This window comes from Aulostomus chinensis, chromosome 6 (assembly GCF_037954235.1).
Source record: "Aulostomus chinensis isolate RoL2024-O1b breed Wild chromosome 6, RoL_Achi_v1.0, whole genome shotgun sequence".
Classification (NCBI taxonomy): Eukaryota; Metazoa; Chordata; class Actinopteri; order Syngnathiformes; family Aulostomidae; genus Aulostomus; species Aulostomus chinensis.
In genome coordinates, this window is record NC_141325.1 from 29734727 (window position 1) to 29762574 (window position 27848).

General features: G+C 44.3%; 2 protein-coding genes across 2 annotated transcripts; both read left to right on the forward strand.

The window, feature by feature from the left end:
• The first annotated feature begins 57 nt into the window (after positions 1–57).
• On the forward strand, positions 58–5874 carry snrnp27 (small nuclear ribonucleoprotein 27 (U4/U6.U5)). The gene is made up of 6 exons (XM_086207461.1): positions 58–259; positions 1755–1887; positions 3122–3231; positions 3348–3427; positions 5194–5258; positions 5547–5874. Exons 1-6 carry the CDS (start codon positions 223–225, stop codon positions 5599–5601), a joined length of 480 nt encoding a protein of 159 aa, XP_086063587.1. The 5' UTR covers positions 58–222; the 3' UTR covers positions 5602–5874.
• A 598-nt stretch (positions 5875–6472) lies between these two features.
• Positions 6473–25586, forward strand: mxd1 (MAX dimerization protein 1). Its single transcript, XM_086207460.1, is given in 7 exon segments — positions 6473–7573; positions 8199–8298; positions 16826–16855; positions 20930–21044; positions 21272–21431; positions 22217–22405; positions 22408–25586. Coding segments are annotated over 7 exon segments (684 nt in total). The 5' UTR covers positions 6473–7506; the 3' UTR covers positions 22431–25586.
• Positions 25587–27848: the final 2262 nt, after the last annotated feature.

The window sequence follows — 27848 nt, forward strand, 5'->3', positions numbered from 1 at the left end:
TTCGCATGTGAGAGAAATAAAGGCCTCTCCTCCAGGTCGACGGGGGGCGCTGTGAAAAACGACCTGCAGGAAGTTCGTGCTGGGAACAGCGGAAGCGGCTCGCACAGACTGCGTTGCGGCGGAGCCAAATAAACAGCAACAACTCCCACTTTCTACGATTTCTTTTTCGTTTAACGGCATTCATCTGGTGCCATAATCTAAATCTAGACTTTTTTTGTAAAAATGGGCAGAAGCAGGAGTCGAACTCCTCCGAGACGAGGTAAGAGAGTAGACGCGGCCGTGTTAGCTAAACTCAACGCTCCGTGTGGTACATGGAACTTTGCGTTCCTACTGTCGTCTTCAGGGATTATAAAGAACGTTACACAGACACTAATGTTTTAACAATGTCTTAATTTTAAATAAAATGACTCACCTGATCATCTTGATATATCCAGATGTTACCTAAGCTAACGTGTTAGCTGGAGTTAACGCCACCCTGATTAAACAGATTCACTATAGCTTCTGTTAGCTAACCTCGCACCCGGTAGGTTATAGCACAGTTAGATTATTGAGATTAATTCTTACATCATGTAACTGTGTCTTTCTCTACAAATACGATGAGCTAATGCTGCAGCAATCTGTAGAAATTAGTGTCGAGGTCAGTGTGGTGGTGTGGTGAGGTAAATTAGTAGAGCAATAATATTTGTACCGCATATCTTAAACATAGGAGAATATAGTGTCTAGAGCGGTTGTGGTTTTCACATGTAAGACACCCTGGTACCGAACCACCGGGCTGGCATTCATGCTTGAAACTCGGTGTCTCTTCTCGCGAGATTTACATGGTGCCCATCGGGACTGCAACTGGAGAGAGAATGTTTGGGGCTTGGGGGTTTGTTTGTTCACCAAGGAAGAGGCTGCAAACGTGATCACGTTTTCCCGTCTCATCAGATCATATCTTGATTTGGTTTTTCTGGCTTCAGGGGGATCATGTTCATCTCCGGTTCAGGGTTTGGTTTATCGGGGGTACTGTACACAACTTTCACAGTGCTACGAAATTATGACAAGATTCTAACTGGCTTTTTAGGTTAACTTAGAAACTGGGGTCAATCACACATTTAACAACGGGGCAGGCTGAGGGATCACATGCTGGTGTCTGCTTGTAAATATCAGACATGTTTGATGAGCTGCAACTCAAGTCTGGAGGAGTCTTTTGTCTTCATAAACTTGTAGATTTGAGTACATCTCCTTCCCACACCGATAGATTCCTCTACCAACCTTCCACACCAATTGCACACAATCAGCGATGACTGTTGCAGACCCGGAACAGTTGTGGATCCCAAGCAAAACCCCGTCCAGAGAGGTGCTCCAGCTCTCGGTGAAACTGAGATGGATGGTTGGGGTCGGGTTCAGGTTGGCGGCAGGTTAAAGTAAGGGACATTTGAACAGGGAGACAGAATTGGATGCCCAGCCTGGCAGTTTACTGTGTTAGGAAGTTAATTCAATCAAAACACTCCTACGTGTGTGTCTGGACTAATCACCCAGTCACATACCTGAGTGTTTTCATTCTTGTAATCTCATTGAAAGACTTTCTCTCATGAAGAGCGATGCTGATAGTGTTGGGGTGAAGCATGTCCATGTTTGATGATTTTCCTGTCATAATTTTATGTTTTATATTATTGACTGTGCTGAACCACAAACCTGTTTTACAGGGAACAGTTCCAAGTGTTGTTAAACTTTTTCTTGTGAAAACGCTGATTTTTGTTTTTTCCTCACAGATAGAAGACGTTCCCGCTCGACTTCCCGAGAGCGTGAACGAAGGCGAAGGGAGAGGGATCGCTCCCGTTCTCGTGATCGTGACCGAGAGAGGAGGAGAAGTCGTTCCCGGTCTCCTCACAGGAGGCGTTCGAGGTGATAAATTCAGCAGTGTTTGTCTTTGTGGAGCTGGTTTACGGCCCAAGTAGTTGTCATTGCTGGTTATCTCATATTTGTCATTTCTTCGGAGCATTGTGGTGCCTGATGTTAGACAGTATAAATACTAAATGAAGTAACACAACTCAGTTGGTCCTGAAATTCAGACAAGACTGAACCTGAAGTACAATTTCCTTTGTTGTTTACTAGATTTACTTTATTTCCCATGAAAACCAGGGAGGGGCACATTTGTTAGTGTTCCAAACAGACATTGTTGTGTTCGCAGGCCCTCATTTAATCTTGATTTTTCCCTCTCTGACAACTTCTGGAGCTCACCACGAAGTCCCGATCACCAGAAAATCAGCATTCACACGGTGGCGCTGGTGGGCTGTGGGAGCTGTTCGGGGGCCAAGACAGTTGCCTGGACAGTCGTGTTACTGGGTCGTCTCAGATGTCCAGCGAGCTGCTTGGACAAGGATGGCGTATTTTTGTAGGCCGGCCTGGATGTGGCATTGCCATGTGAATGGTGAAGCCAATGCTGGGCTCCAGTCGTGCATGACTTCAGCTGCATCACAGCGAGCTTCACGACCACTCGCCTTATTGAAGGCATTTAACTGAAGACTCATTCCTCAGGCTTGAAGTTGATGGAACCAGATATTCAGCTGTGCTAATCTGCCTCCTGGTTTCAGGACTCGCTCCTGTGCTGCTCTGTATTTGCCTGCTAGGAGCTTCAGCCATGATTGTTAAGTCCCCCGTGTGACAGGAGTCCTGCGGGGGGGGGGGGGGGGTCAGGATCTTTTGTTTTAATTTGGCATTTGCAACACAGGCCCAGTCAATTTATTCAGCCGTGCTCTTTTCCCCGCTTCCTGCCCTCCTAGAGTCTCCGGCCATCTTATGGGACATCAACTCTCATTCATGGTTTTTTGTTATTTCTCAGCTCACTCCTGGCATTTGTTGTTGTGACCCATCGTTTGGAGATCAGGCAGAATCACAGAACTTCTGCTATTGGACTCCATTGACAATTTGAATCACCCATCGCCAAAACAAAAACCAGTGGAGGCTAGCTTAGGTTAGCTGGGCTAGTTAGCAAAGTAACTGACCACAAGATCTGCAGCTGAAATCAGGTGGATAGAAAATATAAATGAATGTAAACTAACCTTCAAACACACACAGCTGTGTGCCCTCTGTAGTGGTGGCAATCTGTCCTGCAGCAGTCCTTGTTTGCCCTCTGCAGGTCTCCCAGACGGCACCGCTCCTCTTCCCTCTCCCCTGGGAGACAAAAAGACAGACGTGATGATGAGCGCAAAGAAGCTAAAGAAAAGACTAAGCCCATTCAGATCTCAGGTTAGTGAATGAGCCGACTTTGTACACGTCCATTAAGCTGGGAATGAAAGCTTGTTGGCAGCATCTGAGTGTTTACTGCAGTAAACGAATACAGTGCTGTTATTTGTTTCTAACAGCTGAAGACATGCAAGGCAAAACTGAAGAGGAGATCGAGATGATGAAGCAAATGGGATTTTCATCCTTTGACAGCACCAAGGTGAGATAAGGGTGTGATGTGCATCCACAAGGGGGTGCAGTTGAGCTCAAATAATGACCCGCGGCCCAGCTTGGAAACCAGCAGTGAGTCCGTCTGTCAGCGCTGGCTTTGGCGGGCCTGCTCGGTTTATCGCTGCTGTTATGACTTCTACAGCAACTTCCTTTGGATTTTGCTATGATTAGACGCAAGAATCGTCAGTATTTGGGAAAGGTCAGGCATCTCCTGCCGCTTCTTGGACTGCTTCATCCACAAAAACACTGACATTTGTATGAATCTAATTTTAAAGGATAATTGTAGTATTTTCAAAGCTGGTCTCCATTTTCTCACGTTTTTAGGTCTTTGGTTCAGATCAATGTTGTCTGGAAAAAAAATATGGAAAGGTTCCCGACAGAAATGTAGTCCTGTCCTTCATCTCTGTTAGTGGTTGGATTTTTAATGCTAATAGCGCCAGCTACAGTCTGTCTGCTGTAGCTACCTCTGCTTTTCCTTCAGGAACAGTACTTCAAAAGTATTTCTTTCATCATCCTGCCAGAAGTCCTCCAGGTCAGGGTGGTTGCTGCTAGCAGGACGGTCAGCGAGGATCAGTGCAGCCTGCAGTGTCGTCATCGCTGCACTCTCTCTCCACCACCTCTGAATTCCTGTGTATTTACACTTGTGTAGTTTCCATTCATGGAGATTTTGAAGGATCACATAAGAGAAGGTTGATGGAAATCATGTAAAAATATACTTTTTTTTTTTTTTTAATCTCAGTTTTGCGAAAGTGTTTTTACTCTTGTGGGAAACACTTTCTCTCTTTTTGTAAGGAAAATCCGAAACACTGGAGATTGATAGTCCCTCTCCTCCCCTTCTAGACGGTTTGGTGTTTAACGTCTTTAATTGGACAGCAGCAACGCGTCCTATCCTAGCAGCTACAACTCACCCAGCTGAAAGTAATTCCTCAAGACTGCGCTCCAGTTTTTGCAGATAGACAGCTCTTCCTCTTCCTCTTCCTCTTCCTCCTCTTCTTCCTCTTCCTCCTCTTCTTCTTCTTCTTCCTCTTCTTCGTCTTCTTCTAACTCACCTGATGCGTGTTTCCTTTTGCTTGCAACAGTTCCACAGTTTGCTTCAAAAAGGAAACATGGCTTTTGATGCAGATTATCATTACAATCTGAAAAACACTGTAGATTGAAGGACGTTTGCCAGTAAATTAAATATAAAAGAACTCCAGAAACATTTAGCAGTGTTTCGTCTGTTATTTATTTGAATTTAAGAAAAGATCGCAGAGGCTTGGCGTCAAATTGGTGCTGCACAATTGATCCAAACGCATTTGCTGAGTCAGCTTCTGCAATTATATAAACACAAAACAAAAATGTGTTTATGATCTTGGACAATTCTGCTGGAAAGTTGCTGAAGTTTCTTTTTTTGTCAACGAAATCACTTGTGATTGCTAGTAAATGAAGCGAAACTTAGTCCCGGGGTGCGTGCTGCACAAATGTGTACTTGTTTGTGCTAATTTAAGTGAGTATGAGAAGAAAAAATTCAAAAATTATCATTAATTTGTGTGCATTGGTTCATTAAAACCAAGCAAGGAGGTAAAAGACACCATCTGTTAACTGGCAGGACAGTAAACAACAATTGCAATATGACTGATATTCAAACTGCAGCGCGACTACAAATGATTCTCACAAAGTTGGTTGGGATTTTGAGGAACTGCTGTCAGATTCCTTTAACTAACAAAAATAGACGCTGAGGAAATTGTGAATAACCTTCACGATGTTTTCAACCAGGGGAGGAAAATGGAAGGATCGTCCAACGCACATGCTGTCAATGTGACCATGAAGAGAAAATACAGGTAGGTTAACACCCCCCCCCCCCCCAACGACCTCGCCGCAGCACTGCACCCTCAGGACGTGGAGCGGCTCCGGCCGCCAGCCCAGCTGTTGCACAGCCTGCCGGGGGAAAACTTGGGTCCTGTCACTCTGGGGGCTCCCGGCATCAGACACTGTTATTGTAGCCAATCACCTCTGCAGGTGTTTCTATGCTGAGGTTCTTGCTTTCTCATTGGTGCACGATGATGTAATCTGCAAGTGTTGCGAGGGAAACAGTGATGTAATGTTTTCTTATATATTTATTTATTTAGGCAGTACATGAACAGAAAAGGAGGATTCAACAGACCTCTGGACTTCATCGCCTGAGAGCAGCGACAGCTCTGGGATCCTGGATCTCTCCTCCTCAGCCCCTCAGCCTGGCCTGGTGGGGTTTTCTTTCCCACTCTTCCTAACCGTCATTGTGACACCACACTTCTGTATATAAGTTTGTGTTAAGAAATGGAGGCAAAAATGTAAATAATGGTGCTTGCCGTGAGTAATGCTAGCACGCTCTGTTTATACTTGCGTACGGAGCCTGATGTTATCAAGGATTATCATCTCTGTGTTTTGGTTTTTCGAATAAAAAGTATTTTAAAAGTGTTGATTGTCCCTCCTGAGTCTGACAGACAGCGACTGTCATCAGTCAGTTCCCTGCTGTGTCTGCCGTCGTGCACTGGAACATCCCGATCATAATAAAATGTACACACGTACAAACACCAAGATGGATGTCTTGATAAATTGATTCTCCTGATGGATCCTTTTGATTTTATTCCTTACAGGATGCAGGGCACCAGTTCAGTCACTGCTGCCACCTGAGGAAGTATTCAGTCTGGTTGTCTTCTTCACACGGTTCACTGCCGTGTTTATAAATCGTCCTCGATGAATTTGTGGACTGCTTGGGTTTATTCTTCATTTAAAAGCAGCAAATACATGATGTTGACTTGTGGAGGTAAATGTTGTCGGAGGAGTGGACTCGCGCCTGCGCAGACACCTGCCCTGTGATTGGAGGACGACAGGCGAATGGCGACGCCGCATGTGATTGTAACCAGTCCGTGATTAGAAAATAAGACAAACAATACACAGGGAGCCAATCACGGCCGTCCACCGCGAAGCAGCATGGCAGAGGGGCGTGTCTACTGGCAGAAGCAGGCGTCGTCGCTTCGGCTCGTGGCCTCCGCGGCCAATGGCGGCCAAGTTTACCAGAACGCAACCAATCACGACGCGGGCGTTTGTAGGCGCGACACACGACCCATTGCGGCTCGGCAAGCGGCCTAATGATCATGTAAACTAGAGCCAAAATGGCTGACCAGGACGGCAGTGGCAGGAAGCCCCGAGCCCCCCCAATTATGAACAGCCAATCAGAGCTTGAGCTCTACCGCGCAGCAGCCAATCACGAACCAGCAAACGGAAGCTTTGTGGTCAAGTACAGTAGTTAGCTGTCGTCCGGATCAACAAGCCAGTGTTTTGGAAGCAGTTTGAGAAACCGTTACCGTTCCTCGGCTGGGTCTAGCTCGACGTGTCACGCGCCAACAGGGATAAACTAGCCAGCCTCAGAGCCGCGAGCCGGAACGGTTGGATGACATCGTCGCGTGAACTTTACAGACAGCTAGCTTCCTTTTTTCCTTTTTTTAAAAACCTATTTTCCTCCAGACAGGTCTGTGACAACCAATCAGTCACCGTTCGTGTTTTTATTGACTCAGTCTCATTGATATTCACCCAAACTAGCAACAACTTCCATCGTTGATCCGGCAACTTGTCCCAGAGGCGAGCCTCTCCTGCCCAACACAACACAACTCGACAGCTTCTGTTTTCAGTCTCAAGCCACTCTTCGTCTTGATTTTTGTCACCAAACCTGTTTACCCCTCTCTCTCTTCCCTCTCGAGGACAAACCTTCAAAACTATTAGCTAAAACTGTTGAATTAAAAAAACGTTAGCCTTTTAAATACCGTTAGCCTTAATTAGCCAGCTAATGTACCTGAACGTTTTGGCAGACATTGATAAAGAAATCTTTGTTGTTGTTTTTTAGCCGACCGCACTCAGTGACATATTTTAACTTTTCAGTAACCAGTTTCCTACACAGCTTGAGTGACTGAAGTAACATATCGTTTTTTTTAAATATAAGAATTGGTATCAGAGCAGCCTGCACCTGAAGGACAGCTAACAGTGAGCAGGTTGTGTACAGCCACGGATCCCACGTCGAATTGTTTTATTATCGGTGTTAGTGTTAAAAAAATGGCGGCTAGCGGAATGTTGCAGATGTTGATCGAAGCAGCCGAGTACCTCGATCGCAGGGAACGAGGTAAAGTATTAATGTGTTGTTTTCTATCTTTTATTTCTGATGAATTGCATGGATCAGTGCATGGATTTCCCCCGCCCCCCTTTGATTCGGCTCATTTTATACGCCTGCCACGTTAAAGCAATGTAAATACAAACAAACAAACAAACAAAAAATGCATTTTATTTATTTTTTTCATATCAACTAACTCGGCCATGCACATTTGCACTCCTCTGTATAAGATGCGTCGACTGGCTGAAATTTGTGCCAAATCAGAATCGAAGCATGTTAGAAATGCTGCTGCCGTCACTGCATGTTTGCAACACACTTGGTTTTTTTCTGCTCATAAAAGCTCCGATGCATATGTGGTGGTTGCAGTCAGATGTGCAGGGAGACATTGTTTTCATGAAGGCCCCTCCTTTCCTGCTGTTGTGGTTTGCTAGTGGGGTTTATTCCAGTTCAAGATGACATCATTGTCCAGGCTGAGGGGGGTAGAAAATACTGTGTAAATTTACTCTGTCATTCTTCAATGCATGCTTCCTGCTGAATTCACAGATGTACTGTGGCACATATCCCAGCTTTCAATTCCTGCATTTTGCATTGCCAATAATGAGGACATGCGACCACTGTGTTGTGTATTTGCTTGCAGAAGCTGAACACGGCTATGCCTCCTTGCCCCCCTTCATCAGCAGTCGAGAGAGGGAGAGCTTGAAAAGGAAAAGCAAAAGCAAGAAAAACACAAGTAGCAGGTAAATGCCACTGAGCTCCTTGTGACCAGAAGATACATGTGGGTAGTTTTCACCGCAGCAAGCGGCCCATTGCACAACCATCCCCCAATCACATGAGGGAGGAATTCATTCTACCCACTACTTTCATTATTTGAACTAACGTGGAAATAGTCGAATGTAGCCACTAATTGGTAGTTGATGTAATTTTATGTTATTGCTCTGTTTGCTGTGATTTTTAAATCTTAATTCAACTGCAGAGCCAAGATCTTGTCACTGTTGTCAGTTTTGAGGCACAGGCAGCGAGACCAGTCCTCATACCGCCTGTGGCCGGGAGCTCATTCGTACCCTTCAGGCGTGTTCCATTCAATCGCTGGTCAGCGATTGAATCACCATAATTTTTCCAGAGATGATTGGATTGCTTGTTAACATTTAGTTGTAATTTAACAGGCGTCGTCTCTTCTCTACTATGTAAATGAAACTGACTCCTTTGCTAAGTATCTCTCAAGCCGATGGCGCTCGACCATCTCTGCTGCCATGTTTGTAGTTCACATCTTCTGTAAAAGCTGCCATTAACGAGGGCTGGTGAGGAGCGTTAGCGTTGCCAGCTTAACGCGGTTTAGCAGCCTGGGAGGGACGGTGAGTCTGCAGCATGGATGTTGCTATGGGGCCATTAGCATCATTAGCTTCATATCAAACATGACTCTAAATGTTAGACTATATATAGCACACTGAAGAGTCACATAGGGACATCAGGAACAGTTTTATAGAAGCAACATTTCATCTGCCTGTCCATCAGCAGTCCTGGTCCTGGTAACCTCGACCAGTTTTTGTCTGGACTGCCATAATGGCTTGAGTTATTTTTATTAGCATGGCATCCTTTTTATTTGCTTCATGACATTTTCCTTCACCACAAACTCAACTTCTCTGTCCTCCATGCTTGCTAACCAGTGAGGGAACCCATCCTGCCCCTCGTATGATTGGACTGTGCATTTTTTTCTTGGCCTATTATGATTTCTGATTTTTTTTCTTTTGTTAGTGTGACCTGCCGATGCGCATTTTTGTCAGATCTGGTTTCTTCCTAAGAACTGTACTTGACAGAATGTAAAACATACAAATCTGAAAGCTGTCTGGGAAATCGACGCATCCCTATCAGACGTTCAGTGTAGGTGTGTGTGTGTGTGTGTGTGTGTGTGTGTGTGTGTGTGTGTGTGTGTGTGTGTTTGTCGGTCGAATGCTGTTTTGACCCCTGTAGCGTCAGATAAAGTCAGGCAGCCAGACTGACAGCAGCAAGCAGCAGTCTGGCTGAAGGTGAACGGTCACTTTGTAAAGCAGACTGGGTCAGACAAGGGGGCTTCAGAAGACTTCAGAAGGGATGTTTCCTGACCACAAGTGACCTCAACACAACTGCTCAGGCATAGTGTACATTCATGGCGACCCGAACTCCTCAAATCCCACCACTCAGGGCAGATACGTGTAACATCCTCATCTCAAATTAGAGTTCAGTTTGGACATCATGATCCTGGTTAGTATTGAAATCACGCACCGTGTGGTGAGGCACCGTCAGTTTGCTGGTTTGAGACCAGGGTGACGAACCCCTCCCTCTGCTACGTATGGTGTCAGAGGTGGGGTTGCTCGCTGTGACACCATCAGAAGTGTAGCCAATGTGTGAGAGGGCACTCACACTTGGCCTGGTTGTCTTGTACCATGCCAAAGCAAAACTCCCCCCCCCCCCCCACCCAGCTGGCCTGCACTCACATTTCTCCAGAGCTGACGTCATCACTGGGTCTGATATGTGGATGGGAATCCCATGGATCTTATGTTATATTTCATCATAGTAGTGGGGGGGAGGGGGGGTGAAAATCGACTCTGGTATCAGGCTGTACACGTCGCCACAGTTCAGACCGAAGGTTCGCTCCTTAAAAGTGAGCAAGTTAGCGGCAGATAGAAGATGAGCCGCACATGAGGGTGATTGTCAGGCTGTCGCTTTGCTGCAACATCATGTTTTCTAACGTTGTACCTGGACGATGCACCACTTCCTCTTGAATGTTGGTCAAAACACACCTGCAGACCGTCAACATCACGTGCCACTGCACCTGGCTGCAGCTCATCTCTACCCACCGTGCCAGAGTAAGAGAAGTGAAGCAGGCAGTATGTAGCCCCAGGGTCTGTCAGGTGAAAGGCACAGGTGTAGTGCTCACAATCTCCAGATAATGTAAGTAGTTCCTAGTAAATAACCAAAGTACTTTTTGCTTGAAACTCACATTCCTGGTGTGAAGCAGCAGTGAGCAGTTATGGAAGAATGAATGTTGATTATTCCTTCAAATGTAAACCTGGATAAGTTCCTATTTTGTCATGGTCAAACCCTGCTGTGCTGATTTACAACTCTTGTCATGGATGTTGGTCAACTCCAATTTTAACGTTGCACCATACCGAAGAAACCACTCAGTGAAATAAATACTGAGAAGTACCAAGTCAAACAGAAATACGCAAGAACAAAGTAGCCTTCAAGGTTGTTACCACTTTGCTACCATCAGTGTTTATCCTACATGAGTTACTGATGTTTGAAAAAAAATGTGTGTATATATGTATGTATGTATATATGTGTATGTATATATGTATGTGTACATGTATATGTGTGTATATACACATGTAGGTATATAATATATATACGTATATACATACACAGATATTTATATATGTATGTATATACATATGTGTGTATATTTACAAATGTGTGTGTATGTATATATGTGTGTGTGTGTATATATATATATATATGTGTGTATATATATATGTGTGTATATATATATATATGTGTATATATATATATATATGTGTTTATATACATATATATGTGTGTGTATAGACATATATATGTGTGTGTATAGACATATATATATATGTGTGTGTATAGACATATATATATATGTGTGTGTGTGTATAGACATATATATATATATATATATATATGTGTGTGTGTGTATAGACATATATATATATATGTGTGTGTATAGACATATATATATATGTGTGTATAGACATATATATATATATGTGTGTGTGTATAGACATATATATATATATATATGTGTGTGTATAGACATATATATATATGTGTGTGTATAGACATATATATATATGTGTGTGTATAGACATATATATATATATATGTGTGTGTATAGACATATATATATATATATATATGTGTGTGTATAGACATATATATATATATGTGTGTATAGACATATATATATATATGTTTGTATAGACATATATATATATGTGTGTGTATAGACATATATATATATATATGTGTGTGTATAGACATATATATATATGTGTGTGTATAGACATATATATATATATATATATGTGTGTGTATAGACATATATATATATATGTGTGTGTATAGACATATATATATATATGTGTGTGTATAGACATATATATATATGTGTGTGTATACACACATATACATATATATGTGTATGTATATGTGTGTGTGTATATATATGTGTATATTCATATATGTGTATATACATATATATATGTGTATATACATATATATTTGTGTATATACATATATATGTGTATATACACACATATACATATATATGTGTATGTATGTATATATGTGTGTGTGTGTGTGTATATATATATGTGTATGTATGTATATATGTGTGTGTGTGTGTGTATATATATATGTGTATGTATGTATATATGTGTGTGTGTGTGTGTGTGTATATATATATGTGTATATATGTATATATTATTTATTTATTTATATATATATATATATATATATATATATATATCGTGTGTGTGTGTATGTACGTATATATGTACACATGCAGTTCATTTGCGTAGAGCGTGAATGTACCAGAGTTCTCAGATAACGCATGTTGACACATTCAGTTTGAACCGGGCCTCAGGTCAGACACAAATAAAGCTCACCACGTCCGTCATTCACTCTCCACTGGAATGAATGCCTTTTGGTCACTGCACTGGTTGTCAGAATTGCCTGGTGGTGTGTCGTCTATCTGTGAGAGAAGGTTTCCATGGCAGTGTTAACGATTCTCGCTGGTAGTGTTAAGAAGGAGATGTACAGAGCACATGAGGTGAAGTATAAATAGGGTAATTTGTACCGTAGGCTTCTTACCACCTATAAACTCATGTTTATCCTGCTTAAATCCCTGCTGATCTAAAGTTAAAAAACTGCTACACACAGATATTTGAGAGTGCTTCACCTCACCTCTGAACCCTGCTGGGACAGTCGTCATCTGATGTCACGTCAGTCGAAGCAGAATCTAAACTCAGACGAAAAAATATGAAAATGGATGAAATGAAACAGCTGACTTTGATAGGCAACCGATTCGTCATCGCTACACAGCTGCTAAGATGGGGTTCACATTCAACACAAACACAGCTGCTGGCCATGAATGTCAAAGAATGGTTTCTTCAGTATCTTTGTTAGTAGGTACTTTCTTATATTGAAGCTCAAGTTTGTAAAAAGATGAAAGTGAAGATTTTAGATGAATGAGTTGAGCACATGTTGTGAAAAGTACAAATGTGCACTGAGTTATGCGTGTAAATGTGAAGAGTAATGATTAGGGACAATCTGACACTTGACTGTGAAAATTTGAATTCATACAAATGAGCCCTGCTGAAGCTGGGGTCCATGGTGCTGGGCCATGGTCCTGGGCCATGGTCCTGGGCCATGGTCCTGGTCCATGGTCCTGGGCCATGGTCCTGGTCCATGGTCCTGGGCCATGGTCCTGGGCAGGAGTCACATGTCACTGTCATTGATCACTGCTGACATGTAGGTCAGACTAGACCAGCAACCCTCTGTGCAGAGACGATGGTGGAGACCTCCGCCTCAGAGAGGAGGTCATGTCGGGAAGAGCCTTGGATGATGCTTGGTGCTCCCGTAGGAATATTACCTCTACCTCCACAATGACTATGAAATAACGGATCCTTTACCAGCCACTGATTTGATCAGGCGCTGTGATGTCATGCTCTCTTCTCAGTTTTCATCTTCCCAGAGATCTAAAACCTTCAAGTGAAGACTCTGAGTATCAGACGTTTCCATTGCTCTCAATTTGTCTTAACAAAAAAAACTTAAACCTGTTTTATTAAATCACTTTAAAAGACTAATTAAAATAAAAGTTCTTCTTCAGTGGACTTCAGAGAAGATGGAAGCTGCTTTGAGACAGTGTGAAAGGTCGTGTGTTGAAGCAGTAAAACTGAAGACGGGGAGGAGGAGCTTGACTACACATGAAGTTTGGAAATAACCAACCAAGAAAGAAGTTGTTTCCTCAGCAGAAACTTGCTCAAACTTCCTGAATCTTTCATGTCAATAGCGCGTCCCACAGGGTGCGGTGATGACCTCACTGCGCCTTCCGCGGGAGTTTGTCCTCAGTCAGTATCATTTAACTGACCAGCTCCGACACCCACACGCTGCACCTGCGACGCTCCAGGTCCAGTATTTCTAAGCTGAGTGGGTTCTGCAGAGTTTTTGTCAGTTTGAAAAGTCTGCAGGGCCACATCGTTTTGTGATGAAGAAAGTAAAACTGACCAGTTACAAAAAAGGGAGAGAGAGAGAGCCATCGCGTGACAAACACGCTTCCTACAGTAGTTTGGTGCGTCGACCGCTGCCTGCTGTGTTTTCCATCATGAGCTTCTGGCTCACCAGCACTTGCTACCTCTGAGAGCTGCTTGTAGTGTCGTTGAACTGCGGCAGCTCCCTCGCCAGCCGGAGCACTAATAGTCATCACTCAGAAGTAGTTGGGGGCAGCTCAGACCTGCTGTAAGAAGGCCTTCGTCACAGCCGTGATCGTTGAAAAGTACTTTGACCGATGGAAGTCGTCTCTTGGAGGAGGTGTTGAATTTTGCTGCGAAGATCAGATTTTTGTCTTTGAAGTCGTTTCCCCTGTAGGAACCTCCTCCAGCGCTGCCTGCGCTCTGTGGTGTGGATGTGAGAGTCGAGGGGGAGGGGAGTGTGCATGTGTGTAGTAGTATTGACTCTCTCTACCCTCCCCCCATCATCTCACTCTCCCATTCCCCTCTTTGTGCTTCCTCTCCACCCCTCACCTCCTCCACCTCTCCCTGTCCTTCCTGCTCTGTTCCTACTCTTGGCAGGCAACAGAGAGATCCTCCGTCACTTAGATGGAGATTCCTCCCCCACCTCTCTCTCACACATACACATGAAGCAACTGCAGTGCACTATGGAAATCATACATCCTAGTTAGGCAGGCAAATGGAGTGCTCCCCTGCCCAGCACGTCTCTGTGCAGTAGATCAGCAGATTCCCTCTGAGGAGCCCCTGTCCTCTTCTGGTCATTGTAGCGTTCCTGTTTGTAAAACAGACAGCTAATATAAGGTCTGTTTTACAAACAGGAACGCTACAATGACCAGAAGAGGACAGGGGCTCCTCAGAGGGAATCTGCTGAACATATATTATCTGTCTTACTCTATTAACCACATGTCCTGGGCCACCTTTGCTCTTCAACTCTTGCTGCAGTGGGGTCACGTGATGGTTTGGTGCCATATTGGTCCATATGGATGCACCAACAGTGCTCAAGCAAAATCACGTTTGTTTGGAGAAACTAATAAATTCGTATTGTTGTATCTTTACAACCATTCGCCAATGTCAGCCCTCAGACCTGCCATGTTGAGTTCACTGAAGACTCTCCATGCTGCCACTTCCAGCATGTAGGTTGCTGCTAGCCCGCTAGCTCAGAGTTTATTGTTGCTTGTGCAAATGTGGCACACAGAAAGGGGAAGAGCAGAGAAGACTGACAAATAGTGGCTCAGTGGCAGGCTAAAACGTGCAGTTCTTCCAGTAAGTCAGATTCCTGATGCAATTTCCTGCGACCTCTGCTTCACGTGACTGAAGCACTGCACCAGTGTTGTGTGACTGCACGGTCACTTTGATGCATCAGGAGTCTGACACACTATTCAACATACATTGTATGTATTTGTACAAGTCATTCCTGTTGGTCAGATTGGTGGATAAATGCCACGTGGCTGATCGAATGAATGGAGCGTTGATCAGGAAGGGTTTTCTCTCTCAGTAGAGGTTTTTCCTCAGAATGAAGCAGTAATATCATACTTAAGTGGGAAGGTGATCTATTGTGATCTGGTGTTGTAACTTCACATTACTGTTGGCTTGTGGCATCATTGTGGCATTGTTAGGGGAACCAAGTGCATTTGATCAGGAGGTGGGCGGGGACAGCAAGGCTGAAATCCAGCCTGAATATTTGGGCTCCTTCTCCTCCGAGCACTGTTATGTCACCAGCGGCTGTTTGCCCTGCACAGGCATGCATGCTGGCTGGAGGGGGCCAAGTGAGTCACAGATCACCCAAAGATGATACCCCCAGTGCTGCTCCCTGACACACGCACACACACACGCACACACACACGATGCAGCAGTAACAGTGTGGCACACAAGGGAAAGTAAGTTCCTGTCCAAAGTCTCCTCACGTCAGGAGTTGACATTCTGATCAACAAATGGAGCGGTTTATTTATTTAGTTTATGGCAACAGCACGGGTATGTTTGTGTGTGTGTGTGTGTGTGTGTGTGTGTGTGTGTGTGTGTGTGTGTGTGTGTTGATAACAGTGTCAGCTCAGACAGAGATGAAGGAGCAGAAGCTATTTTGAGAGCTGGAGTTGAGGGATCAGGAGGTCAGGTAGAGGTGGAGTTCAGGAATGCAGAGGGGATCTCCTTCTCCACCCCCTCAACCAAAACATACAGTCAGAGTAAAATACATAACGTGAAAGTACACATGAGCAGCTTTTACACAGAGATTACATAATACTCCTATAACAACAACCTCACGGTTTGTTTGGATTTATAGAATCCAGTAACGCCACCCAGCGAGTGCGTTTGTGCAGCCTGTCACAACAAAGGCACAGCTCTTCTGTCTCCTGGCTGTCCACTCTCTCAGCTCAGCTGAGCGCTGTAGCTGTCGCTGCTGGTGGCTTGGCGTGCAACCTTCTGCCCCTCTGTTCGATGCAGTCTTCTATGGTGAGGAGCAGCATAAACACAGGGGTCCTGACTTGAACCGGCTCTTGATGCTGTGGGGATGAAACAAATGTCCTCCCTCACAATTGCATATCTTGCAACAATTGAGATTCTGGAAATGTGAGTTTCCAATACCTTGAAAGTACCAGGATATTTCTCGCAAAAGCTGTATGAACTTCAGAAGGGGGTTTTTCTGCCTTGTTTTTTCTGGTTCCTGTTACGATGTTTACCCCCCCCCCCCCCCCCCCCCATCAGGTATCTGTGCATGCAAGTGTGGGCCTTTAAAAGCACAAGTAGAACAAGCCTGCGGCAGCAGAATAGCTGGGCTTTCCTTCATTTTCCTAGAATCTCTTTGTCATCCATGAATGCCCCTGAACTCCCACACAGCCTTTTCTTCCTCTCCGTCTCCTTCTCACTCGCCAGCAGTAACTCCTCCGACTGCAGTCATTACACGTGGAGTCAACTCTTCATTCAGGGCTTCTGTTTTTGTGTGTGGTTGCTCACATGTTTTGTTTTGTGTCCACAGGTCTTCGCACAATGAGATGGAAAAGAACAGGTGAGTAATCAAGTTGAGTTGTAGCATGAAGTCTTGTCAGGTGCAATCACAGGAAATGGAATTGTTTATGTTGTTGTGTGTGCGTCAAAGAAAACCAGCTCACACAGCCCAAGTCCGTCCCCCATCATCGCCATGGAAGAGTGTGTAAATTATGGGTTGTCAGTGAAAAAGCGTTTCTATCTGAATCGCTGATAAGCGATGCAGCACAACAAAGGGTAGCTCATCTTTGGAGATGTTAAAATTACAGCGCTGATGACGCACATGCACACATCCAGTTCACCTGAGTCGGTTTCTGTGTGACGAAGGACAAACTTTGTTTCGACTGTGATTTACTGGTCACTGAGACAGAACATTCCTAAAATAAGCCAATGCAGGAATATGGAGTTTGTATCAGCCGTGTCATCAACAAACACTCCACCAGTGGAGGAAATCTGGGAAGGGAGAGGATTTTCCAAATGCACCCTCACCTTAGCAGTCCTGACTGAAACTACCTGAAGAGGTGCTCTCCAGCTCCTCAGGAAGGAAAGCAGCTATTGGCTGTCCTAGAATTTGCTAGTGGATGTTATCAACTCATTTGCATAATATGTAATGGAAATTGTATGACAAGAAATGATTATCGTTGCTGGAGCGACCGTGAGTGAAACACACCCTGAATATGTTCAGACCTACAAATTCATTTTTTTCTGTTGATCCATGTTTCCTGTTGTCATGATTTGACTCAAATGGTTGATAATGGGAAAAAGACTGGAAACAAAAAGCAAAGCTGCTTTGAATTTCAGTCAAAATATCTCATTTTTCAAAAATAACTTCATGACATCAGAGTCATGCGGATCGTCTCTGCTGCGGCGTTTTAGAGACCGCCGCACTGACAGACTGACCGCCAGAGCGCTTTGAAACAGGGGAGGGGTTTGGGCTGCCCCCTCTGCTCGTTAAGGGCACGAACTCAGAAACAGACACAGACCTTCTCCCCAAGACCGGAAAAGGCGCTGGATTTGTTACTTGTCGCTTTTGATGGTCTGTGTTGTCAAGGGGTCTGGAGAGTCACCAGGTCTGTGACAAAGTTGCCAAGTGAGCAGCACCGGTCTGAAGCTGAGTGAGGTGCCGCCCCCCCCCCCCTCCCCCACCCACCCTGCGTGCTACAGCAAAAGTGGTATCATGTTTGTATTCGGGGTCTGGCTATGCCCTCGAACACCCCAGAGCAGTTCCTCCTGTCTCAGAAACACACAAGTGAGCACATGACAGAGCCCTGAGAGCTCTGCTCTGACTGCATGGCTCTGTCGTTTCTCTGCTCACTGTTGTGTGTAGTATTGTGTTACTATTGATTGTGTAGCTCCTGTTTGCATTAGGAAGACAAACCTGATTTCTCAGGTGATCCTGTAGTTTGTTGCTGGCTGCATTGGTGCAGAATGTTGTAAAAGAGAGGTTCCAGACTTAACAGCCTTTGGGTTTTTGAGGGGAGACGAAAGGGTTTTCTGGTGGAAGAGAATCCTGTGGGAGCTGTGGTTAGTACCCTGACAACTGTCTCCTTGTTTGTTTGTGGGAGTCACATTTGATGTGAGATCCGTGGAGATGTCCCCTTGAAAGAGTTTCACTTCAAAGTGTGGTTCTGCATCTGGATGGGTAGATGCAGTGGTGTGTACCCTCTTAAGATGAGAACATAAAAAATGGATCAATCTGACATCATGGCGTTGGTCTCCTGTGTCTTAAAAATCTGTACTGTGAGAGAGCGAATCCTGTAGTACATCATCATCAGTATTAGTACTTCAACACTTCATTTAAAATTGGTGTACTGTGACATGATTGACTTGAATCAGTTCCTGCGATTTAGAAATATCTGAAAGGCTCAAGATGCAGTTACGCTAAAACTTGTGAAATGTAACATAAATGTGTCAGTTATCAAAGCTAGAATGGGTACACATCAGTTTGTTGCATTTAGAACTTCTACAGCCCTTGTGTTTATTGCTTGTAGCCAACACTGTGACATCTTAAACCATCGTTTATTGTCTTTGGAGTCGTGCCTGCTGCCTGGTCCCATGCGGTGGGCAGCCTGAACAACATGGGGCACTGAGGACGGGGCTTCAGCCCCTCTGCATGTGTGTGCATGAGACGCCACGAGCCAGATGCAGTAAATCAGCAGTGGTAGGAGTTCTGATCGTAGCATGTCGTAGTACCCTTGAGCCAGTTTGTCCCAGCAGCTCATGCCGACTCACTACTAGCAGCTAGAGGAGCTCAGCCAGACCCTGCTCCCCTGTCGGCTGGCTGGATGTCACCATGTACATGTTCAGAAGGCCCATTATGAACCACCTCCCTCTCCTCTGCATACAGCCATGTGTGGGGTGGGGGTGGGTGTGGGAGTGTGACGATCCACGTAAGAGAACGCCAACCACAACCAATCCTTTTTTCCCATGCTTGCTCCTCACAGCTGGTCAGTTACTGTGAGGTGTCCAAGGGTCAGAGCGAAGACAGCAGGGTGATTGATTTGCTGCTGCTGCTCAGGCTGAGTACGCCGTGCTGACCTAGTTGTCGTTTTTAGAAGATAAGTGCCTGCTGAAACCATTTTGCACCAAATGACAACTGATCTACTCAGCAAGTTCAGCTTTGAGCACTCGTCTCATGTCAGACCTCTGCACTCAGACTCAGACATGGAGGTTCCTGCACATCTGAGGCAGCCGTGTGGGTCTTCATGTATTCTCACCTGTTGACACACTGCGCTGAAGCCACACTGAACCAGAAGAACCTGCTAACGCAATGGAGCAGTGTGTTGCTGCCACGCCTGCAGTGTTTTCTCTTCTACCTCAGACACCGTGTGACCTGTGCTGTTTCACAAGTCTGCTGCCCATCGCTGTTTAGCAAACATTAGCTCGACCTGCTGATCCCTCATTATGTCAGAGGAAGATAGGAGCATGTCCATGTTATGTAATGGCCTACTGCACCGGCCGAGTCAGCTGAGGAGCCGGCACTTGGTTTCAAACACATCTTGTAGGGTAAACACACTACTTTTCTCGAGTGTGTTTTCAAAAAGGGAAAAAGACGAAGAAATATTTTTTTAAAAGTCAAATCCCTTTTCATGCATCCATTTTTGAAAAACTCAGTTCCAGGAGTGACGTTGACAGCTGGATCACCTGCAGCAGACAGTAGATGAGCAGCCCATCGAGGAAAAAAAACATTTTCGCTCTCAGGAAGAGTGTGACGTACACACACCCACACGTTCAAGCACACACAGGCGCACAGACACGTACACACTCCGCCGAGGCTGGAGACGGAGGTGTGTGTTGCGTAACAGCAGGGTCAAGTGGTCACAAACACCCACCAGACCTGAGCAACTGCCAAGGCTGTCAGCCTGGAGCAGCTGAGCGCCATGCAGGAGGAAATGAGAGATGTAAATGTGAGGGCACAGACGGCATTGATAATGAGTTCAGCTCCAAACATACGGCACGTCTCCAACCTTTTGGAGTTTTCCAGAAGGAAGCACTGAATTCAGTTCCCTCAACAACAAAAAAAAGATAATGAAATTGTAAAAATATCTTGTGCCAAGTTTTATTGTATTGATTGTCATATTGTAGTTGTTAGCAAACATCTCTAAACTACAGAGTGGTGCTCCAGTTGACCGAGCTGCAGGACTTACAAACACCTGCTAACGCTACTGCTAATAGTCGTCGCACACTTAAATAAATGCCATCTTTTCTTAGAAATCTGCTTATTGTGTGCCACTCCACGATCATTGGCCTAATATTTTATTCTTTTTATATATTTTATTCAAATATTTGCATAGTTTTGTGTTCAGAAACCCTCATATGTGCACGTGGGGTGGAAGAGCTGTGAATCCTGCTTAGATATCAGCTTTCTGTCTATCTTAGTGTACATTTTTATCCTGCACTTGGATTAAAACAGGCTTCATGTCCGCACTGCTACACTTCAGGGCTCAGTGCTAAAAATATATAACAAAATCACAGTATCATAAATTTCATGTAAGTCATATCAATAAAAATGGAGTGATGATCAAATGAGGAGAGACGAGTTCCAGCCTGAGTCGAAGCGCTGCTAACGTCTCCTCCGCTCTTCTTCTGTCCTCAGACGGGCGCATCTACGACTGTGTCTAGAACGCTTGAAATCCCTCGTTCCTCTGGGACCAGACGCTAACAGGCACACCACCCTCAGCCTGCTGATGAAGGCTAAAGATCACATCAAGGTGTGTGTGTGTGTGTGTGTGTGTGTTGTTCACCTTATCAGTGTCAGAGTGCATGAGTGTTTTGTGGTCTTGGATGAGCTGCTGCAGGACGCCGACACTCTTCAGTAGTGATACAGTTCTCACCTTTGTAACAAGAGGAACGGGGCTCTTTTCTCTCAGTGATCACACATCTTCAACATCCAGTTTTTCTCCTGCATTCATGGTTGTTTTATTCCTCCACCCTTCAGAGGTTGGAGGAGAGTGACAGGAGAGCTCAGCACACCCTGGAGCAGCTACAGCGAGAGCAGAGACACCTGAGGAGGCGTCTGGAGCAGCTGGGGGTGGAGAGGACCCGCATGGACAGCACCGGCTCCACCGTGTCCTCCGACAAATCGGACTCTGACCAAGGTTAGCCACGAGCGCTGCTGTTGAGAGGTGGGGCAGTAAATAGACAGTATTCGTGTCCGTCTGCTCACTGATGGTGGAGGCTGACGCGTGAGGTGCTGACCTGCTCTTCAGGACCAATCGGGTTCAGTGTCTTGCTCAAGGACACTTGGACACATCAAAAGCAGTCGTCCGAGTATCAAAATAAGAGCGAAAAAAAGCCATTAAACTATAAAGTTTGACCTCTTCCTTCACAGACCATGACATTATAAGCTACTCGATTAACTCTTTCCTCACCACTTGCAAGATTTTCCAGTAATCGGTAGATTGTATGGTACAGTAGAGGGCGCTATTGTGCACCCTGTAACAAAATACTGCATGTCTACGTCCAAAAACAAGAAGAGGAAGCTCTGGAAACGACACAGCAGACAGATGGAGGTCCTCCAGGGTCCCGGTGCTGCTCCAGGCTGACATGGGAGCGCCTCAGCTGGGCATAGGAGGAGGATGCATGTGCTGGTTGTCGGGGAACTGATTACTGTTGTTTGTTTTTAATATTATACAACTGAAGCAAAAATATCAAAGTGAGGAAAAAAAACAAACTAATGCATGAATCAATTTTATGCTCGAAAATCCCTTTCACAAAAATGTGTTCTCTGAAAAGAGCAAGAAAGAATTAATTTGATTATTGATTTCTCTGTGTGCTCATTCAAGTTCAGCCATTTCCCTGCTCTTATTCAGGTAACTATCAGAATATATCGACATAGTCAGCATTATCATCTCTGTCTGTTGTTTCCTCCCGGGGCCAACAGAGGACCTGGACGTGGATGTGGAGGGAACAGATTACCTGCTGGGTGACCTGGAGTGGAGCACCAGCAGCGTGAGCGACTCAGGGGACGAGCGTGGCAGCCTGCGCAGCAGCTGCAGCGATGAGGGTTACTCCAGCGCCAGCCTGCTGCGCCTGCAGGACACTCAGGAGAGGGCCAAGCAGCTGGGCTGCAGCCTATAAACAGCACTGGTCACTGACCCAACTCACACCTCCACCCGTTCCGTCACCGCAGCCCGGTCCTGTCCGGACCTCACCCCCATTCTCCATCCCCTCTTCCCCAGCTGGAAGGACCACGCCTGAGGCCTCTCATCCAGATGGCCTCTGCAGACATCTTTACGAGACACCCGTCCGCAGCCAGCCCATCATCAGCGGTCAGTCTACAGGGCGTCTCCGGCTCTGCTCTGCACCAATCAAATGAGTGGAGTTGTAAAGGGACAGCCCCCCGCTCCCACCCCCTACCGTCCTTCCATCCATCAGCCAGAGAATGTTACTACAAAATCTCCCACTGCCTCTTTTTCTACGCCTCAAGAGTCATGGGAAGCACTTAAGAGATTTCTCACACACACATACACACACACACACACACACACTGATACACACACACACACCCACACACGTCCGTCCGTCCGTCCATCACCCTGAGCTGTCCAGTGAGACAGTCCTCCCAAGGGTGTGACACAGACGCTGGGCTCTTTTCTGCTCACCAGTCGACCATCTGTGCTTCGTATTTTTCACTTGAAGTTGCTTTTGTAAACAATATTGTGTCCAAACACTGTCTCTTTAAATCTTAAAGCCCCGCCCCCTCTTACCGTTCTTGCAGTAATGTCACCTGTCATCTCCTGAGTGTCAGGAGAACTTTTCTGCGTAGCAGAGTGTGGACACTGAACCAGACTGTGGTGTTCAGACAGCAATACGCCCCTCAGCAGCCGCCGGTGGAGGGCGGACTGGAGCACCCTGTACATTTCTGTCTACACCTGCCGTTCAAAGAAAAACTACCAGAAAAACAACCAAAAAAAGTTGTGCAGCATGAGATTGTGAAGGGGTCGGGGGGTCGGGGGGGTCGTGTGGGGTTTGATGTTTTCTGCCACTCTCTGACGACTGTGGTGTTTCTACAGCATCCTTTTCTCATGTGTGTGTTTGTCATGTGTGAGCCTGGCAACCGCGGGGGTCATGAGCAGGTTTGGAAGTCTCCAACACCAGCCGCCAGGTGGAGTCTGTCCGCTGACAGCAGTCTGGAGCACATTCCACTACGTTAGAGGACGGGGGGTGAGGCTGAGAGCATTAGTTTTCTTTGAGTGGATGTTCCTGCCGTTTATTTATGAAAGGAGACGCGCCGAGTCGCCCCGAAGCAGAACGTCGCGCTTACGAGAGAAAAGGTCCGACGTCGTCGTGTGTTCACACCTGAAAGACACCAAAACGTTCAGATCGCAGGTTTTCTCTCCTTTGCCTTGCCTTCATAGCTATTTATTGTTTCAGAGGAAATGTACACCTTTTTAATGTAAATAGTTTCAGAAAGATCTCTATGTCTATCAAACAAAGTATTTATTAGATCCACTAAATATATAGATGATATAAAAGTATATTTAATTAGTCATAGCCTTTGTTCTTCTCGTGAGGTTTCTTGAGAGTTTGACGTGTAGTTTGTTGCACAGCTGGTCGATCCTAGAATATTTAGAAGTGTCTCTTGTGCCTCGAGGCTTTGTGTCTGTTCAGAACTCGGCACGGTGCTCCTAGAAGATAAAATGTTACTTCTTTTCCTTGTGCTTGATCATTTGTAGCTGTTTTCAATGCCATCTGGCCGTTTGTGTGTGGGGGGGGAGTTGTAAGACAAAAAACCATAAATAATTTCTAAAAAATATGAATTAAAAAGTATAAACAGGGAGGAGCTGGTGGCCAGGTGGAGGGCGGTGATTTCTCCAGCCTGCTGCGCTCAGGAGCCTCAAATAAAATCTCCATCCCGCCAGATTTTAGCACACGGATTGGACGGGACGTCACGGCGGGGACAAGATGGCAGCTGTTTAGAATGTAGACGTCCTCAGTCAGCACGAAGGAGCGTCCCGCTCTCGCATCTACCACTTGCGAATATGAGTTCGAGCATGGAGATGGTTAAAAAAATAGAAAATCAGAAAAATAGGTGTTAGTCTTTGAGTGTAGAATGTGCTTTTTCTTTTTTTTGTTGCCAAATTGAAACCATATTCAAACGGAGAGGAACTGTGTAGCCGCGTGATGGAGGGGACTTGGGGGAAATGAATCAAAAGCAGGTGTGACACGCCGTCGGTGTGCTCGTGTGTCCAGTCTGGGAATGTGTGTGTCTTTACACTTGCCATTGAATTTGGTACAGCGACATAAACTAATGCAGTAAAACCCAACCCAAGTGTTCCTCATGTATTTTTAAACCTAGTTTTGATAGAAGGTGAGCAAAGCCTCCCAGTATGACCACCAACACGGGCGACCAGTAGGACGTCCAGTTGTACCTAATAAAGTGGCAAGTGAGTTCATGTCGTCACCGTCCTCAGAGATGTGGGTGGGCGGAGGGGGGGTTGGTCAACATGAATCTGTTTCTCTTCTGGTTTTCAGTTCATTTGTTTACTCGTGAAATGCAAAAAAGTCCATTTGACAAAACTTGATCGACCGTCATCTCCTCATCGCTTCATCACGTGTCCGTCTTCCGCTGATCCACATGTTTGCAGATGCACACGTGTGAGCCTGGCTGCCTCCTCCACACGCTACGCTAGCATCCGTGGAGCAGGCGAGGCAGGTCAGGAGGGGCAGGGGGTGTACTTGTCAATCACATGCGACTATTGCCCCTCCCCCGCCCCCTCTGTCTACCCTGGTGCTCTCAGCTTCTGTCTGAAGCAGCAGGTGTGGAACCTCAAAGAACAACCAGTTGTTTAAGCTACAGGTTTCAGCATCAGGGGAACTCATGTTCATCTTTTTCTTTCTTTGCACATTAAGATCCTGCAGACGAAGTGGCTCAGAATGCCTTAAACAGACTCACGACCACACAGGACTCGCTGCCCGTGTGGACCGACGTGTATCACAGATGTCACTCCTTCTCATCGTGACGTCTCAGGCGTGGTGCTTTCATGCATTACACAAACACACACACACACACACACCGCGTCAGCTCCATGAACATCGTCGTCGCCTGCTGCCTTTCTCATCAGAAAGGTCACATGTCTGTTTGAATAAAGTTGGACGTTTTGTGCACTTACTTTTTAAGAATTGGAGAATTTCGACACTTCTACAGAAATCACTTCAATGTGGGGAAACCCTTTGAAAATAAATTGTGGGGCAGCAATTTCTATTTGCCGGTGATATTAAAGGAATAAACATTTGAACCCTTGTTTCTCTACCGGGACCTGTCGCTGTCTTTATTCATGCTTCCACACATTGATACTTGGATTAGAGAAGCAGGGGAAGACCCAGAAAACCCCAGATGCTGGTTCCTGGTACAGGGGAGGGATAATCCCCCTGGAGAGGCAATCACCAGATTAACACACTGAAAGAGAGCAAGCATGGTGGCCTGATCCTCAGTCCACTGCTTGCCAATTTCCAGGTTTGTATGATTCCAGCCATCTGACTGTGGCTCAGTAATCAAAACACACAAAGCCCGAAGAGGAGGGGTGGTGGGGGTGGAGCCTATCCAGGGCCAACACATAGAGACAGACAACCATTGGCTCTCCCAGCCACGCCTACGGTCAATTTAGAGTCTGGATTAACCTGGTCCCCCCTTGATGTCTTTGGACTGTGGAGGAAGCTGGAGTACCAGAGAGAACCCAGCAGGAACAGGGAGAACATGGAGACTCACCCAGAAAGACCCCGTGCTGCGGCCGGGGCTCCACCCACAACCTTCTTGATGGGGGGCCACGGTGAGGACCACTGCTCCACTGTGCTGCCATATAGACATATACATATGTATGTATGTATCTGTGTGTATACATGTATATTATATATATATATATATATATATATATATGTGTGTATATATATGTATATATATGCATATATATACATATATATGCATATATATATATATTACACATATACATGTATACATACATAGATCTATTTACGTTTATACTTTTATAAATATACATGTAGAAATACATACCTATATGCACATACCTATATATATTTATAGACATACATACGTATATATGCATACACATATATGTGTATATAAATGCATACATATGTGTATATATGTACATATATTCACATGTATATATGTGTATTATGGTATGTATATATTTATTTGATATATATACAAATTCTAAGATAAATAAATAGCTACATATGTTCATATATATGAATGTACGTATGTATATGTATATATGTAATTATATAATACATGCATACCTATATAGATTTATACATATTTACATACATTAATACATCCCTATATGCATACACATATAAATATGTACAAGTATATGTAGATCAATATTTTTGCATATATAAATATGTATGTATGTGTATGTATATATGGATTCATATATGTATATGTATAGATGTACATACAGTATAAACATACATACATACATACATGTAGGTATATAGGGATATGAACATCTATACATACTTATATGCATATGTATGTATATATGTGCATATACGTAAGTACACATGTAAGTGTATATGTGTATTTATGTTTGTATTCATGTAGACATACATATATACAAACATTTAAATGTATATATGTATATATATGTGTGTGTGTGTGTGTGTGTGTGTGTGTGTGTGTGTGTGTGTGTGTATATATGTACATGTATAGGAAAGGGGAGAACATGCAGACTCCACAAAGAAACACCCCGTGCTCCAGCCGGGTCCACCCACAACCTATATGTTTGTCTACATATGGATATTGGTATGGATATATGTATGTCTATATAAGTAAATAGGTATGTATATCGGTATGTATTTATGTATGTCTACATATGTAAATAGGTATGTATATATGTATGTACCTATACACCTACATATATACATGTATGTATATTAATGTATGTATGTCTATATATGTATATAGGTATGTATATATGTTTACGTATGTATATAGGTATGTATATGTAAGAAAATACATATATATACACAGATATATAGACATAGATATTTGTTTTTATGTATATATGTATGTATATATGTAAATAGATATGTATATATGTATGTCTATATATGTACATAGGTATATATACACCTACATATACACATGTATGTATATATGTATATTTATGTATGGATGTCTATATGTGTATATAGGTATGTATATATGTATGTAAATACATATATATACATATACATATATAGACATACGTATTTGTTTTTATGTATATATGTATGTCTATATATGTACATAGGTATGTATATATGTTTACATATGTACATAGGTATGTATATATGTATGTCTACATATGCATATATGCATGTCTATGTATGTATGTAGGTATGTATATATGTATGTACATAGGTATATATACACCTACATATATACATCTATGTATATATCTATATGTTTACATATGTACATGTGTATGTATATATGTATGTCTACATATGTATATATGTATGTCTACATATGTATATAGGTATGTATATATGTATGTCTACATATG